Raw genomic sequence first — 16,717 nt, 5'->3', positions numbered from 1 at the left:
AAGACAGAAGAACCTTGGAAAACATAAGGATGTAACCAATAAAACACACATGCATACATTGTCACACACACAAGCATTAAGCATATGCATATGTGCATCTAGATACATACATATGTAAGGGTCATTGTGGTACGAAATTGTATATTGGATGGCTTGAATAGTAGAAATTTAAATTTGTACTGATCTGCATTTTATGTGAAAGGCAGAGACACAAAAAAAGGTGGCAAAGATAGAGACAATAAAAAGGAAGAGACAGATACAGGAAAAGAATCACTCCCCCAGTCCGCAACAGCCAAGGCTGGACCAGCAGCTAGGAGCTCAGTTTTCAATCCAGTATTCCCACGTAAGTGTCAGGGACTCAACTAACCAGACACTGCTGCTGCCTCCCAGGCTGGGTGTTACTTAGAAGCCACAATCAGAAGCCAAGTATTCAGAACTCAAACCAGGCTCTGTGGTAAGGGATGCAGGACTCCCATACCAGGATGTAGCTGCTCCGACAGATACCCACCACAAGCAACGGGAACTTCTGTCCTCATAGTTTGAAGGTCGGGATGTTCAAGGTTAAGGTGTCATCTGATGCTGGGGATGCCTCTCTTCCTCATTAAAGTCTACCTTCTCCGGAGTCCTCACCTGGTAAAAGTGAGAACACTTTGAACACTTTGGGGTTGCTTCCTTTTCTTTCAGAATCTCAGCACTGTGGGATCAGAGTTCTGCTCAGCTGAACCCATTCAGATGTCATTATCTCCGTCGGGCTCTTATACCCAAGCACAATCTTGAGTTAGGGTTGCAACAGGAGCATTTAGGGAATGAAGGGCCACATGAGCATTTCTGCCCAGGCCCACCAGGACTTCCATACTTTCACACGCAAAGTTCATTCCAGCTGGTGAGTTCCAAAGATTTTTAACTTCTTATTTCACCTGAATCAAGTACTGATGAGACGTAACACATGATTCAGGGCACAAGGTTGTCATGGCGGGGTCAGACCGCCCTGGAGTGCCTAAAGGTGTTTAATGGCATCCCACCACCCTACGACAAGAAAAAGCGGATGGTGGTGCCTGCGGCCCTCAAGGTTGTGCGCCTGAAGCCCACGAGGAAGTTTGCTTACCTGGGACGCCTGGCTCACGAGGTTGGCTGGAAGTACCAGGCGGTGACGGCCACGCTGGAGGAGAAGCGGAAGGAGAAGGCCAAGATGCATTACTGCAAGAAGCAGCAGCTGATGAGGCTACGGAAACAGGCCGAAAAGAACGTGGAGAAGATCAACAAGTTCATAGAGGCCCTCAAGACCCACGGCCTCCTGGTCTGAGTCCAATAAAGACTTTGTTGCTCACGCAAAAAAAAAAAAAAAAAAGAACACTTCTGCTCCGAGTGTGGAGAGCATCCTCCGCGCGCAGAGGTCGGCTGAGCGTTTCTGCGACTGGCGATTCCTCCTGAGTCTCGTGGAAATTCAACTGGAAAAAGTCAGTGGTGCTAAGGTAACCTTGAAGGGAGGCTGCCAGCCTGTCGCTGTTTCTTCGAACCCATTCAGAATCACTCATTCAAGAAGGGACAACAAGATTTGCTGGTTCAGTCTTAACACCTAAGGGCTAGCTCTCTGACCACGATCAACTGGCAGATCTAATTCAGAAGACTTCTGCTCAGCCAGCTCCTTCTGCAGCTCCCTCTCCTTGGCTTCCTTCTGCCCAATGGGGCAGTCCTCTGGGACGGTGAAAAGGGACAAGGCATCCTTGCTGTCCTCCTCTCGGAGTACTTTGGCAAACACCTTCTAAGCCAGGAGCCGAACTTGCTCATCCAGTTGAGAGAGGATCAACTTGGGGAATTGGCGCGGCATCTCAGCTTTTCCCAGCAGAGCCAGCCGACCGCGCCTTGCTTGCGGGAAAGCGTGGCGTCCACCAGCTCCTGCCCGCTTGGCTTTCTGTTGCTCAGGTCCCCAGGCAGAATCAACCATACCAGTTCTCTGACTAACCCGCCGGACAACAGCAGGGATCTCAGCGTCTCCCATGGTTTAAAAAAAAAAAAAAAAAAAAAAACCTGCATCAATTATCAAAGTGCCTGGTTTGATTTCCGGCCTTGTGGCTTTCAATACCCCCACCCACAGAAAGCAGCGAGGAGTGGCTCAGATACCACCTCCATGCCTGCCATGTAGGATTCCTGGATTAGTCCCGGATCCCGGCTTTGCCATGCGCACCCCTTGGTGGTGCGAATAACTGAAGAGTGAGCTAGTGCATGGAAGATTCTCAAATAAAATGAAATATTAAAATTGAAAAAGATCTGATTCATGCTGAGGCAAAACTGCCTTCTGGCTTGTGAACTCGTAAAACCAGAGAAATCATGTGCTGCCAAGACCCTGCAGCATCACAGGCTAGATAAACAAGGAGAAACGGTGAAGAAGGAGCGAGTGACCAATCCCAAGTAAGACCAAGATGAAACAAGGCCAATTCCACTCAAGCTAAAGGCTCCAGTATAATCTCTGGTACAGTGCTCCACCTTCTGGCCATAGTGAGGAAGTGATTCTGCCTTAAGATTTTTAACAGGGAAAATTGGAGAGAGGGATCTTCCATCAGATGAATCCAAGATAGGAGCCATGGCTTAGTAGGCTAATCCCCTACCTGCTAGCACTGGCATTCTATGGGTGCCAATTTGTGTTCTGGCTGTTCCACTTCAGATCCAGCTTCCTACTTATGTCCTGGCAAAGCAGTGGAGGGAGACTCCAGTCCTTGGCACTCTGCACCCACATGTGAGACCAGGAAGGGGTTCCCGGCTCCCAGCTTCGGATCAGCTCAGCTCCAGTTGCTATGGCCATTTGGGGTGTGAACCAGCAGATCGAAGATCTCTCTCTGACTCCTCTGTGAAATCTGCCTTTCCAAACTAATAAATCTTAAAAACAAAACAAAAAACAAACACACAAAACAGAAAGATCCAATTCAAGCATTCAATATTTGTAAATTAGGGACCTACAGACTCTCTGTTGTGGGTGTGTGGCCTCCAGTCTGCAATAACTCGATAGCTGTTCCTGCATTGTCAGGAAGAACCCAAGGACTTCAAATTTTTTCCAGGATTAAGGAAATATATATGATTAGGTACACAGTTTGATTCACAGTGGGTGAATTTGGGTATTTCATTATTAGCCAGATTTCTGATTGTACCTTGAATTAAATGTAAGAAAAAAATTATAAGTCACAAACACTTCTTAAAACCAGAGCAACCGATATGTTGAGTAATTACTTTTTAAAAACACCTGATATCCAATTTCAGACCAAAGGGCTGTATGAGGCTTGTGAAATCATTTGGTTTGGTGCTGATAAAACAAGTGCGAATAGGGCTCAAAGTCTAATAAGTTGATAGCAGCCTAATTTTTAAGTTAATAATGTCATACAGTCCATGAATGATGTTGTAAGTATCCAAATGGCCTTTGGTAAAAAAAAAAATATTCCACAAAAATTATCGTAGTCAGCAAGGACAGGACGAGGTAGCTATGCAGAGGAGAGATGTACGTCATTTCCTCCCAGTTTCTACAGAAGTAGTCAGTCTCTGAGTGTCTGACAGCTGCAGAAACTATCTTCCCCAAGACAACGTCCTTCCAAGGAAGCAGTGTCCACTGCTCAAGAATTTCCCACGCACTGCAGAACAACTGCTTGTGAAAATGTCAATTCATCCACACCCTAACTGTGATGAGATTCAGATGATTCTGGAAAACCTGAAAGTTTGGAAACTCGAAAGGAGGAAAAGAATCAATAAGAAATGAAATGGTTCAAAATTATTTTGAATTAATTTACTTAAAGCAAAATACTTTGCTCCTGCAGCCCAGCTGACAAAAGTAGCACTACACGCACTCAGCCATCAACACAGTGCGCCAAGTGCAAAGAATACTGATATATTCCACATGTTATTCTTCTCGCCTGAACATATTCACATTCTGATCCTGTTTGGTTTATTACAGATCTAGGATAGTCTGTGACCCTAAAGACAATCTCCATCATGGGTTCACAAAACACAGAAACGTCAGGGGCCTAGAATTAGTCAAACCATATGAAGACTGTGCTGAGGGAAAGCCATACCACTGGGATTCCCCAGCAAACACCTACCCCCGAATGAAGAACCAGCCCAATGATCCAGCAAGACTAGAACATGATGACAGCTTGGTCCTGGAGCTCAAGGTTCTCAGGCGACTGATTGCCAAGGTCTGGCCACTACCTGGATGTGGAGAGCATCAAAATGCACAGAGTTTCATTCCATACATTTATACCTCAACTATAACCAGATGTCATAGATCTCACAAGAAGCAGATGTACACGGCCTGTGTTGGAAACGTACAGAAGCTCCACTTGAACCAAGTCCATTCAGATCACCCTGGCAGACTATCTGCCCCAACGTAAGTCCTCACCTTTGACTCTGCAAAAATCCTGATTTTTTAAAACTCTTTTTATTTCATTCCACAAATCCTAGAGCCACAAGGCACCACAAAGATTATGTGGACAAATGGCTCCTTGCACACATGGAGAAATTAAATTGCTTATCCAAAACTATACACCTGGTAAAACAGAGCCTGGGGCATAAAACCTAAGGCAGGGTACCTCCACACCTCGTACAGTCTCGATATAATTCAGGCGCTCCCCAAGGGCTCGTTGTGACAGGAGGCTTGGTCCTCGGAATGGGAACATGGGGAATAGTTAAGAGATAGGACCTGTTGGGAGGTCCATGAATTATTAGGGTATGCTTTCAAAACATCATTTCTTGCAAACGTTTGAGTTCAAGAAAGAGCGTTAAAATAAAAGGAACAAGCCTGGTAGTAACCCTGATCCTCTCTGGTTCTAGTCTGGAACATGACTCTTGCCTTAACTCCTGCCTTCACCATTACAGTAACCACGATGTGGTGTGGCCAAGACAGAAGGCCATCAGAAGAACTGACCCAGTTCCATACCCTTGAACCTCATACCTGCAAACTAAATAAATCCCTTCTTTCCCATAAGCAGGCTATGCCAGGTACTTCATTATAATGACAAAGAGATACAGTTCTTTCAGTGGCTCCCTGTGGTTTTTTGGTTTATGTGTTATATACATCTGAGCCCAGAAAACATGTATGAAAATGCCAGTCACGAGCTTGATTACCTGTGCAACCTGTAGGGCTCATCTCACTACCCTAGATAATGTGCTCCTGTACAAGACAAATGTAGGGAGGTTATTAAATGTTAAGTCAGAAATGCTGGGTTAGATATTCTTTCTGTGGATAGTTTTAAGTGCATCTTTGTTTCCTTCCTGAATAATGCCTCCCCCAAAGAAAGGACGCACCATTGCACAGAGGGTGTTAATCTGAATCGTGGTTGGAACTGCCCCCACCCTCACCCCTACCGGTAGTTGCCACTTTTCAGCAAGTAGGGACTTTCTGAGGCAAGTTTAGCCTCTCCCACAATGCAGCGCCAGAACAATTCAGAAAATAGGATGGACACATGGGGAGATAGAAATCTTAGAGTGTTTTGATATTAAAATTTAAAAACATTCATCATTTGGATTTTATTGATGAGAAACGACTACATTTACCTTGAGTGAACATTCCTATTTCTTAGACTGACCACTTTTTAATATCTTCATAAATTCAACTGATGTTATACATTCATAAATTATTTTAGAAGAAGTGATTTTTATGCTCAAAGTCAAGTTAGGCATTACACATATAACTGCATGTGAATGAAAATCAGCCTCAAACTCTCCTACTCAGAAATTGGTCTGCAGTTTATATGTGAATCTGAAGACTAACAGAGTCAAATAAACATGAGTCTAGAGATGTTATAAAACCAATCGCACTGTCATATCTAGTAACATGTCATTTAATTTCATGGCATTGTAAATTTCCTCTTTTCTTTCTATTGTTGATTTTGAATCATGACTTTTCATTTAAAGGGATGTACAGTAGCTGTGAAATGGAGACTAACATTCAGATGTGAGAATGTAGTGTGGTACACATTTCTGCTTCCAGACAAAGATGGACTTACAATGAAACTGTTTACTATTTCTTGACAATAGGATTCTGGACTCTGCCATTGTCCAGGCCTGCAATGATGGACATATGACTGAGTATGAAGAACTATATGTTAGTAATAATATAGAGGAACTGGGGGGGGAAACTGGGGAGGGGATAAGGGAATATGAAACTGTACTATAAAATAATAACAATAATAATAAAATACATTAAAAAATAAATAAAATTTTAAAACAAAAGCAAAAATGAGAAATAAAATACAAAATCAAAATAAAACCAATCGCACCCATTTTGCACTGTTAATAAAATTATATTAAAATATGGTAAGCGTATTAAATACAGCTTTAAAAAACTGCTTAGAAAGAAATTTACATCATGAAAAACGTATGTGAGAAAAGAAACATTTCAAATGAAATATCCAAGTTTCTACTGAAGGCACTAGTAAAAGATAAACAAATCAGCCCAAAATAGGTAGAAGCAAGGAATTAATAAAAACAGGAGGTATCAATGAGATAGGCAGCTAGTAACAGAAAAAAATCATTGTCTGAAATGTGTTCTTTGTAAAACTCCAAGAAAGCAGAAGATAGACCCCAGTGAGGTAAATTCTTTGATCAGTAACAAAAAGAGAGAAAATCACCAATATAAAAAATATGACATGCTGGTTAAGGTTCCTGCATCCTGTATTAGAGTTCCTGGGTCTACTTCCTGCTGATGTAGACTCCAGGAACTAACAGCGATGGCTCCAGCAACTGGATTCCTGTCTCCCCTGGGCAAGACCAGCATTCAACTTCAGGCTCCTGGATTTAGTCATGGCCCATCCTGTGTGTTGCAGGCATCCGAGGAATACCTTCCTCACTGCATGCAAACTTTTCCTCAGCAGTAAAATAAGAAAATAAAAATACAGTTCCTTGTATGTACTTCGGTCACTGTAAATAAAAGTTACAACTAGAGGTTGTTGAAGAATTTCCAGTCCTTTTTATGAGTGTCTTGTCCTAGGTTGTCAACTTTATGTCTTAGAAAATATTGCTTTCAGGAGCAGGGACTGTGGCATAGTGGGCTGGGCCACAGCTTGCAACACCTGTGTCGCATACCGGAGTGCTAGGTCAAGTCCTAACCTTGGGCTTCCAATCCAGCTTCCTGCTAATACTCCTGGGAAGGCATACAGCTGAATGGTTCATGTGCTTGAGCTCCGGTCCCCCAGGGGAGCCCAGGATGGTTCTGCTGGTGCTGTCATGTGAGGAATGGATCAACACATGTCAATTTCTTTCACCTGCTCGCTCGCTCCATCCTTCCCCCTGCTCACTGCAGGTTGTTTTTCTCAACTAAGAATTCCTTATTTTTCACTCCAGAGTACTTCTAAAATTATTCTTTAAATTGCAGGTCCTTTTCTAGCCTATTTGTAGAAATTAAACCAATATTAAGTTATAGCTGATAAGGAGACTGGAGCTGTCACAATATGCACTATTTTTTTCTAATAATTTCTATGCTTAAAGCTGTCACAGTGCTACAGGATGTTTGTGAAACAATAAAGCCTAAAAAGTTTAGGACCACACTACACTTCTTTTTGCAAAGCTAAATCAGTCTTTTGAAATTTGAGGCAATGATTGACATTACAAATTAGAAAAGAAAATGAGTGAGTTGTTGTTTCTCTGAAATTGCCCAGCTGCCTCTAATTTGAGAAAAAGAAATGTGAGGTCTGAAGGCCACTGAAGGCTGCCAGAGAGAAACACTAGCAGGAAGCCACACTGAGTGGGCGGGAAGACTGCACGAGCCATTTGCAGATCAAGCTCCTGAGAAACTGAAGCTCGCTCGCTCTCTCTCTCTCTCTCTCTCTCTCCCCGAACCCCCCCCCCCCCCCGGGCCCCCTGTCATTTTTTGAGTCTTTGCCATAGTCTCCCTCTTACTTGCACAATTAGCAGCAGTGGCCGTTCCCACATCCTGCCGGTGGGCCCCTCGCCTCGGTAGAGCAGAATCCTCTTTTCCCGTAGTCCTCATATACATTAAAAAGAAGCGGTGAGGACAAGAAATGGCACTGGGATGACATAAGGACATATGTGCTGTTGGATCCAGTGTCTTTTCATTCTTCTTTAGTTAATAACCATGAGTCCCACTAAGAAAGTGACCGATCACTTCAGGATAGATACAGTATTGCAAGTCTCCCACTAGCATATTGCATAGAAAATAATTTTTAAAATGCTGTCTTTAAAAATAACACCACCATGTTACTCACTCACTTAAAAAGAAACCTCTTATGTCCCACATATTTATTTACATGCACATTCTAATTTTTAACAATCCTGTGTTGAAGTATTGGCATCCTATAGATAAGGAGGCAAAGGAAGATTGCGATTACTTGTCAGGTTTCCTTGAGGGTATAGATGGCATTTTGCTTGACATTATAGTCCCCAAGGCACAAAGACTAGTCCATATTAAACTTGATCACGGTTAAAGTCAACAAAAAGATAAAATTCCATTCCCACATTGTGTGACGTCTGTATTACTCTATTAGCAGTGGACAAAACTGCTGATCATCAAATATTCCCGGGTCTTCTAAGTACAAGGCTTTTGGACTTTTATAACTTTAGGTGCAGTATCTGAGTGATACTTCTTTCTGATCTCCTCTATTTCAGGATCATCAAGAATAAATGAAGCGAGTGCTGGAATCTGAGCAAAATAGTTCTTCGCCAGGATGTGCTTGTGTTTGATCGTGTGGATAAACAAGGGTCTGTACCCCTGCAAAGGGAAACAAAACAAAACAAAAAGTCAGATTCTATGCAGTGCGTTACAGATGCACGGCACGAGGGGTCCGCACGGCACAGGCGCTGCAGCGGCTCTGCTGACTGGCTCTTGCTGCCCGGAGCAGGCTCTTTCCTTTACTCTGTCTGCCGTTTTGAAGGGTCTACCTCTCAGGGTGTTTCAGCCCGAAAGCCTTCCCCGACTTCCCTTCTGATCTCTCTAGGTCCAAACCATTGCTAATTCCTCCTAACAGTCACAACTCTTCCATTTGCTTTTACTTGGCTGTGACGTACCTGGTTTCCCTAGCCTTTACACAGGCTAAGGGTGGCCATGTGGCAAGGTTTCGTGTGTGTGTGTGTGTGTGTGTGTGTGTGCGCGCCCGCCCAAACACGCGAGAAACCTCTCCCGGCTTTGCACTAAGCACCACGAGCCTGGGCCAGCGGGATGCAGCAGAGGCTGCTGCTGTCTTATCTCTCAGTGTCCACAGCGTAAGAGTGAAAAGCAACCATTACAGAAGGCCAAAGGTTGGCAGGCCTGTTTGAAGGCATTGCCTGGCCACCCCGGTAGCCACAATTACAGCCTCTGAATTGTTCCACAAACCACATTGGATTAAACCAATGTAATTTGCTTATTCTGCATTTGTGATTGAACTCAAATACAACCAAAACAATGTGGACTCACATTTCTTAAATTTTCATTTTTCTCACATATAACAAGAATTTAACACATTCAAAAGTAAACCATTGCTAAATTAATAAACATATACTGTTAAATAAAACAAAGAAACAAACTTGCAAAACAGCATGAAATAAATTATACAAAAAAAAGTAGACATACCTCTGTTTCTACTTCTAGCAAGACTTTAATAAATTGTAGGTAAGAAACTGTAGCTATCCCTGGGATATGAAGATAGAGATAGGTGGATATGTAAAGACTTTTATTTTCTTTTTTAAAGAAGATTTATTGATTTTTATTGGAAATTCAGCTATACAGAAAAGAGGAGAGACAGAAAGAAAGATCTTCCATCTGCTGATTCACTCCCCTACCAGCTGCAATGGCCAGAGCTGAACTGATCTGAAGCCAGGAGCCAGGAGCCTCTTCCAGGTCCCCCACGCAGGTGCAGGATCCCAAGACTTTGAGCTGTTCTTGACTGCTTTCCCAGGCCACATGCAGGGAGCTGGATATGAAGTAAGGCTGCCAGGATCAGAACTGGCACCCATATGGGATCCCAGTGTGTTCAAGGCAGGGACTTTAGCCACAAGGCTACCACACCAGGCCCAAGACTATTATTTTCTAGATTACATGATTGTATTCAATTCAGAGTTTTTAAAAACAATAATGTACTGCTTTTATTGTAATTTAATTTAAAATGTGTTGTGGGCATCTAGTTAAGCTGTTAGGATGCCTGTCTCCCATACCCAGGTGCCCGGGCCTGATCATTTGGCTCTGCTTCTCATTGATCTCTTAACAATGAAGACCCTGGGAGGCAGTGGTGATGTTGGAGGTAATTGGGCTCATGACACACACAACTAGATTGAGTTCACACTACCAGCTCTGACCCATGCTGCTCCTGGTCACTGTGTAGGCATTTCAGGAGGGAATCAACAACAAGAGCTCTCTCTCTCTCCTTCTCTCTGTGTACACACACACACACACACACACACACACACATGCAAATATATAATATACATATATACAAAATAATTTCTTAATTAAAAAATAAAATAGAATGCACTGGGGGCCAGCATGGTGGAATAATAAGCTAATTCTCTGCCTGCAGTGCCAGGACCAGGATCCCATATAGCCACCAGTTCATGTCCTGGCTGCTCTACTTGCAATCCAGCTCTCTGTGTGTGTCCTGGGGAAGCAGTGGCATATGGTCCAAATCCTTGACCCCTGCATCCATGTGGGAGACCAGGAAGAGACTTCTGGCTCCTGGCTTCAGATCAGCTCAGCTCTGGCCGTTGCAGCCATTTGGAGAGTGAATCAGTGGATGGAGGATCTCTCTGTATCTCCTCTCTCTAAAACTACCTTTCCAATAAAGTAAATAAAGTGGGTTAAAAAAAGATAGAATGCATCAAAAATTTTAAAATGCTTTCAAAAACATAGTGATTCCCTAAACTGATTCAATTCAAGCACTAAGCTGAGAGTTAACCAGAGCCTGTTTAGTCCCTGGAGCTCCCTTCTGGTGAGAAACTGTTACCTCCTTTTCATAGAGGAGTGAAGTGAAGCCGTGAGACATTAACAGATTCATCCGATGTGTCCTAGATCGCAAATGGTGGAGGAAGGACTCAAAGCCAGGGATCCTCCTCATTCTTTTGACCAATTGCACTTTGCTAGTTAATCTTTCTGAAAGCATATGGAAGCAAACAAGGAAGGGCTAACCGCCGTGCAGGTTGCTGCGTCAGGACTGGATGTGAAGTTCACGGTTGTACCTCTTAGTTCAGTGGGCACCCTGTCGGGGGAAGCCTGCCCCACGATTCCCAACGCACACAGTCTCCTGGTTTTCTTACACATCGTGTCATGATTAAGGATGTCAGATTATTTTAAATACTTCTGCATATATATATTTTTTGTATTTCAGTATTTTGATTATTTTTGACTCCCTGGGAAAGTATGCATCTCAGTGCATTAAGGAAATTCTAAAATTGTTTTAAACTCTTGTAAGACATAAACTGATTTTTGGGCCCAGCGCAGCAGCCTAGCAGCTAAAGTCCTCGCCTTGAACGTGCTGAGATCCCATGTGGGTGCCAGTTCTAATCCCGGTGGCTCCACTTCATATCCAGCTCCCTGCCTGTGGTCTGGGGAAGCAGTCGAGGTCTTGGGACCCTGCAGCCATGTGGAAGACCTGGAAGAGCTCTGGCCGTTGCAGCAGGTTGGGGAGTGAATCAACAGACAGAAGAGCTTCCTCTCTGTCTCTTCGCCTTTCTGTATCTCTAACTTTGCAATAAAAATAAATAAATCTTTTTTAAAAAGATATAAACTGAGTTTTAACCACATTGAGTATTAATATCTAAAAAGGTAACAACAGTCCCCAAGCCATAAGATTGACACTTTTTTTTGAGTTTGTGTAATTGAGAAACTTAGATCCATTTAAGATTGCACTCTGAAGTTAGAAATACTTGTGAATAGAACATCTAATTTGATACTGAAGAAATCTGACTAATACACAAAGGGATATAAATAGAGTAGACTGGGATATCAGCTTTGGAGTGTGGGCCCTGAAGGAAATGGCAGTGCTTCCAGTACTTAAATATTTATAAGGCAGCTTCGTTTAGCTACCAAATACAACATTTAACACAGCTTCAATTTCTTGCTGCCCTTTCTTTCAATCCATGAAGTGAAACTTATCCTAAGCCTGGCTTATTAAAAATTCCTGAAGAAATGGGTAAAATCTCTTAACTTTTTCTCTTCGTACTTCCCCCACACCTCACTCACAAGAGGTTGAGGGGAATGGCATCATTCAGAATGACGATCACATTTGGTGTCGTTTCTTCATTTCCAGTTAGCTAACGTGCTGTGTACGCCGAAAGGCGAAGCAACTGACTCAACAGACGGAAGAGAATCGGTAAGGCTTTCTGCAATCCTGGGCTGACTTCGTGTAAACGGAGCTCTAAGAACTCGTTAGCGGTGCCTCAGTTCTGTTCAGTAAAGTGTTCCTACAGCATTCATCTTGTAAATAATTGAAAATGAATCACATTTAATTTTCGCAGTCCTTCCAACACTTCTACTTAGTTGAAAGTAAACAAAAAATGTAATGCTATCAATTCTGTTGCCATTCAGAAATCAAAATTATGAACTAAGTTAATTTGAGAATTGAGTGTGCGATGATTACTTCAAGAAGGAAAGATGCTCTGTTGAGCCTGTCTGGTGGATACACTCACTTATTCATTCAAAAAATTATGTGTTGAGTCCCTTTCGTCTGACAGGCATTTATGCAGCATGAGGCATATAGACACACATCAGATAAACAAAATCCCTGCCTGCATGGAACCTTCTGTAGAATTCACTGTGCTGCTGAGCAGGGAGCAGGTTCAGGTTTAGCACCACTCGCTTTGAGCGTTCATCTCTGCCGTCCACACCGTTCCTGCATATTGTTACTGTTAACCCGCGACTCCTGGTCCTTCATCAGATGGAAGTTTAAATCATACATACCTACATACAGAGAACATATATCTCTAATCGGTCCCGTTAATTCCGAATCGCAGCTTGCCTGTCTCACCTCTACGACACTTCTGAGCTTGAGATGAGCAGCTGCTTCATCCTTGGTGAGAAGGATGCAGTTCCAAGGGGACCACTCCAAGGACTTGTCCCATCTGACCATGACCAGATCGCCGAGATCGTCACAGTCACTGAGCACAGACTGCGACGCCCAGATGTTCTCTGTCAGGTACTGAATATCCTGTAGCTGCGCGTCAAAGTAAGTTTGACAAAATGAGTTTTCTTCCAGACAAACTCTTATGTTAACAGCAAATGACTGTATAGAATACGCTTTTAGAAAGCCAGACACTATCCATGAGGTTTCAGTTACACACAGCCCCTTATCTTTCACCGAACCTGTTCATTCTGCCTAAATTACACTTCCAGGCTCACAGTCACAATCCCATCTTTAACCCAGAATGAGATCTATTATTTCTTCCAGTAAACTAATTTTACCTTGTTATAACCTCAATGACTAATTAGTATAACCACGATACTTATATGGTATTAAACATTTTTCAGAAACTCATTAGTGATTATCTCTTACACTCAGGGACATTGTATGGACCCATAAGGTGTGTATTTTTTTTTTTACTGCCATCTTAATAATGAAGCAGCTGCGATTGAATAAAGATCAGGTAAAAGACTTCGTGTTAGCTAAAACTTTTTCAGGATGAGTGTTCAGCCTTGCAGTTAAGATGCCCACAACCCATGCTGGGTAACCCAAGTTTGAGTTCTCTGAAGCCAACTGCAGCTTCCTTCTGGAACACATCCTGGACAGTGCAGGCTGATGGCTTCACTCGTTGGGTATCCGCCACGCCTGTGGGACACCTGGGAGCCTTTCACGCTCCTCGCTCCAGCACGGCACAAGCCTGGCTAGTATGAGACGTTAGGGAATGATCCAATTGATGAGAGCTCAACCTCTTTCTCTCCTTCTCTCTCAAAAATAAAATGGATTTATACTTTGAAATGAACATCACTTAATAAAATTCCACTGAAGAAAACATGTAATAATTTTTATCTGTGCTTTTCAAACTATGCATTGCTCCTTACTGGATGAAAGCAAGTTTTCCAGATGGAAATTAGAATGAATCTATTTGGATTGAACAGAATATATAAGAATAATCACAAATAAGTAGTAAAATCCCTTTAAAAGGATCTTATATCTGTATAATCTGGATTAAATATAAAAAAACAAGTTTGGCAGTATTGCTCTCATCCTTTACAGCTGATTTTTTAAATTCCTTCTTTTTAAAGATTTATTTATCATTTATTTGAAGGGCAAAGTTAGAGAGCGAGGAGAGACAGAGATGCTCCATCTCCTGGGTTCCTCTCCACATGGCCACAACGGCCAAAGCCAGGAGCCAGAAGCTCCCTCCACGCCTCGCACATGTGTGAGGCAGGGCGCCAGATTCTGGGACCCAGACAGCCTAGGCTTCAAAGCCTGAGAGGCCAATTATTAGAGCGAGCTTAGGGGAAGCTGGTTAACCTATCCGTGCCCTACTCTCCCCACCTGCAGGATGAAAATAATACCTTTCAAATAGGATTGTTTGTGTTAATACACTTATTCTCTGTAAATCTGCCTTTACAATAAAAATGAATACGTCTTTCTTAAAAGAAGAATTTGAGGTCCATGAATAAAAATAAAATATGATTTATTTTTAAAATTGCAACTCATTTATCTGAGTTTCTTTCTGAAATTATGAAGAATCCAAGACTTTTTGTATCAACAATATTTATGTTGCTTATACATTTCTCATCAGTAATATCCTCTTCTCACTGAACACGATGTTAACATGAGTGACAGCCACCATGCTGTGCAACTAGCAGAGCAAGTCTTCCAGACAGCAGGTACGAGAGCGAGAGCGAGAAAGTCCTGTATTTGCCGTCTGGAAAACTTGCTCTGCTGGCTGGCCAGGTTCAGGGTGGTGAGAGTGGTGGCAGTGCTTCAGCCGCTTGGCGGAGGAGAATGTGGAGCCTCCGTTTGCAGATGTTGACCTGAGCGTAGGGGCCCTGAAACCCTGTGCAGCTAGCTGCACTGTTACCTTGGTACAACTGGCCTTCAGTCTACATCTTGACTTACTTTCCTTTCCCTTGCGCATCCACTTCCGTGGATTCCATTGGATAGGTCGCATCCTCAGGAAAGCCTGCTTTGGTGCGCCAGTCAACTAATTAATCTTTCTGATGCTTCCAGAGTGCTCAACTCTTGACCTCAGAGCTACAAGAGCCTCCATTACTTGCTTTCTCTTTTTTTTTTTTCAGGAATTTGTAATATGTTTTTCAATTATGTCTTCTTTTCCAGATTGCAAGGATTGGATTATAACAGTAAGTAAACACCATGGGTAAGTCGGCACGTACATGTCAGGAGTGCAATCATTGTCCAAATAAAAGAATCAAGGGCAGTATTTCTCATACACCAAAATGCTCAATTGCAATTCACTTTATGAAACTCCCAACCATTTTGAAGACAACATCCCTGGCAGAAACCAATTTAGGTCATGACTGGCGGCACTTATTGACCGTACCTGCATCAAAAAGGCGATTCTGGAATCATCTTCATACTCAGCTTCCGATCGGTAGAGCCGCTGAAGTAAACACTTGTATTTCAAAAACGATTCTCGCTGCCGTGTCTCATTCTCCAGGTTAACACAGTGACGACATCGGTAGATGCGATGCGTGGTAGATGACACAGGAAATTCTGTCGAAGGCAAATAGAGCTGGCAACTGTGACAAAAATAAATCTTCCTATAAAACTTTAGCGGATCTTGAGGGACCTTAAGTAAAAAAAATAAATAAATAAAAACAGGAAGAAGGGATACAAATTCGAAGTCAAATACTGTTCCAAAGATGCACTGAGGGCTAACAAATGCTAGAATTCAAGTTTTTCAAAAATTGGTTACTTTTGAATGTTTTTCTGTTTATACAAAATTTTAAGCCTCAAACCATATTTATGTACCATGATGAAATATTAAAACCCATTTATTACCCGTCAACCCCTATATAATACATGCTAAAGCCACTTAGAAAATTTGAATAAAAAACAAATAGGAGATGCTTCTACCATTTAATTTTTAGAAGAATTTAGTTTTTTATATGCTACATTGCATTAATTACTGCAATAGGCACCAGCTGGATTCACATACAAGTAATCAATTAAACATACATTATACTCTGAGATGAGGTAAGAGAGACTGGATTAGAAGGCCTACTCTGCAAGATAATAGCAGACAACTTCCCTAATGTGGAGAAAGTTCAGGAAGCACACAGAACTCCAAAGAGCATGAGCAGAAATGATCTTCACCATGATGTCACACAGTTAAAATTTCAATAGTAAAACACAAAGAGAAGATCCTAAAACTTACATGAGAGAAATGCAGTAGGGCTACCTTCAAAGTATTATCAATTAGACTAACAGCTGATTTCTCGAAAGAAAACCTACAGGCCAGGAGAGAACACAGAGGTAGTCCAGGTTCTGAGAAGTAAACTTCCAACCCCGAAGGTTGTATCCAGCAAAGCTCTCCTATATTTATGAAGGCAAAAGAAGGCCCTTCAAAAACAAACAGAAATGGAAAGAATTTGTGATACCTATCAAGCCCCACAAAGCATGCTTAAGCATGTGCTACCCACAGAAATAAAGAATGATAAACACCATGATGAAAGAAAAAGTAGAAAAACTAGTAAAAGCAAAAAAAAAAAAAAAAAAATGAATCCAAGACAAACAATGAGAATATTTATTTTAGAAAAATGGTAGGACAAACTTGTTACCCTTTCAATAATAAGCCTGAATACAAATGACCTAAACTCTTC

At 42.2% G+C, this 16,717-nt stretch overlaps 2 protein-coding genes across 3 annotated transcripts in view; one reads left to right on the top strand and one right to left on the bottom strand.

Moving 5' to 3' along the window:
- Window positions 1-946: 946 nt before the first annotated feature.
- LOC101520799 (putative ribosomal protein uL13-like) lies at window positions 947-1,327 on the top strand. Its single transcript, XM_058681263.1, has one exon. It carries the CDS (start codon window positions 947-949, stop codon window positions 1,301-1,303), a length of 357 nt encoding a protein of 118 aa, XP_058537246.1. The 3' UTR covers window positions 1,304-1,327.
- Window positions 1,328-8,496: 7,169 nt separating this feature from the next.
- The window catches only part of IQUB (IQ motif and ubiquitin domain containing), a 33,027-nt gene continuing 24,806 nt past the window's right edge, over window positions 8,497-16,717 (bottom strand). For both annotated transcript variants that reach the window (XM_058681397.1, XM_058681398.1), the window contains exons 11-13: window positions 15,436-15,684; window positions 12,933-13,118; window positions 8,497-8,707 (exon numbers count right to left, since the gene is read on the bottom strand). In XM_058681397.1, the coding sequence (XP_058537380.1) occupies window positions 8,525-8,707; window positions 12,933-13,118; window positions 15,436-15,684 (618 nt within the window). In that variant the 3' untranslated portion in view covers window positions 8,497-8,524. The remainder of the gene's footprint in view (window positions 8,708-12,932; window positions 13,119-15,435; window positions 15,685-16,717) is intronic.

This window comes from Ochotona princeps, chromosome 25, assembly GCF_030435755.1.
Source record: "Ochotona princeps isolate mOchPri1 chromosome 25, mOchPri1.hap1, whole genome shotgun sequence".
Classification (NCBI taxonomy): domain Eukaryota; kingdom Metazoa; phylum Chordata; class Mammalia; order Lagomorpha; family Ochotonidae; genus Ochotona; species Ochotona princeps.
Note: the sequence above shows the minus strand (reverse complement) of the source record. Positions and strands in the feature narration are given on the sequence as shown.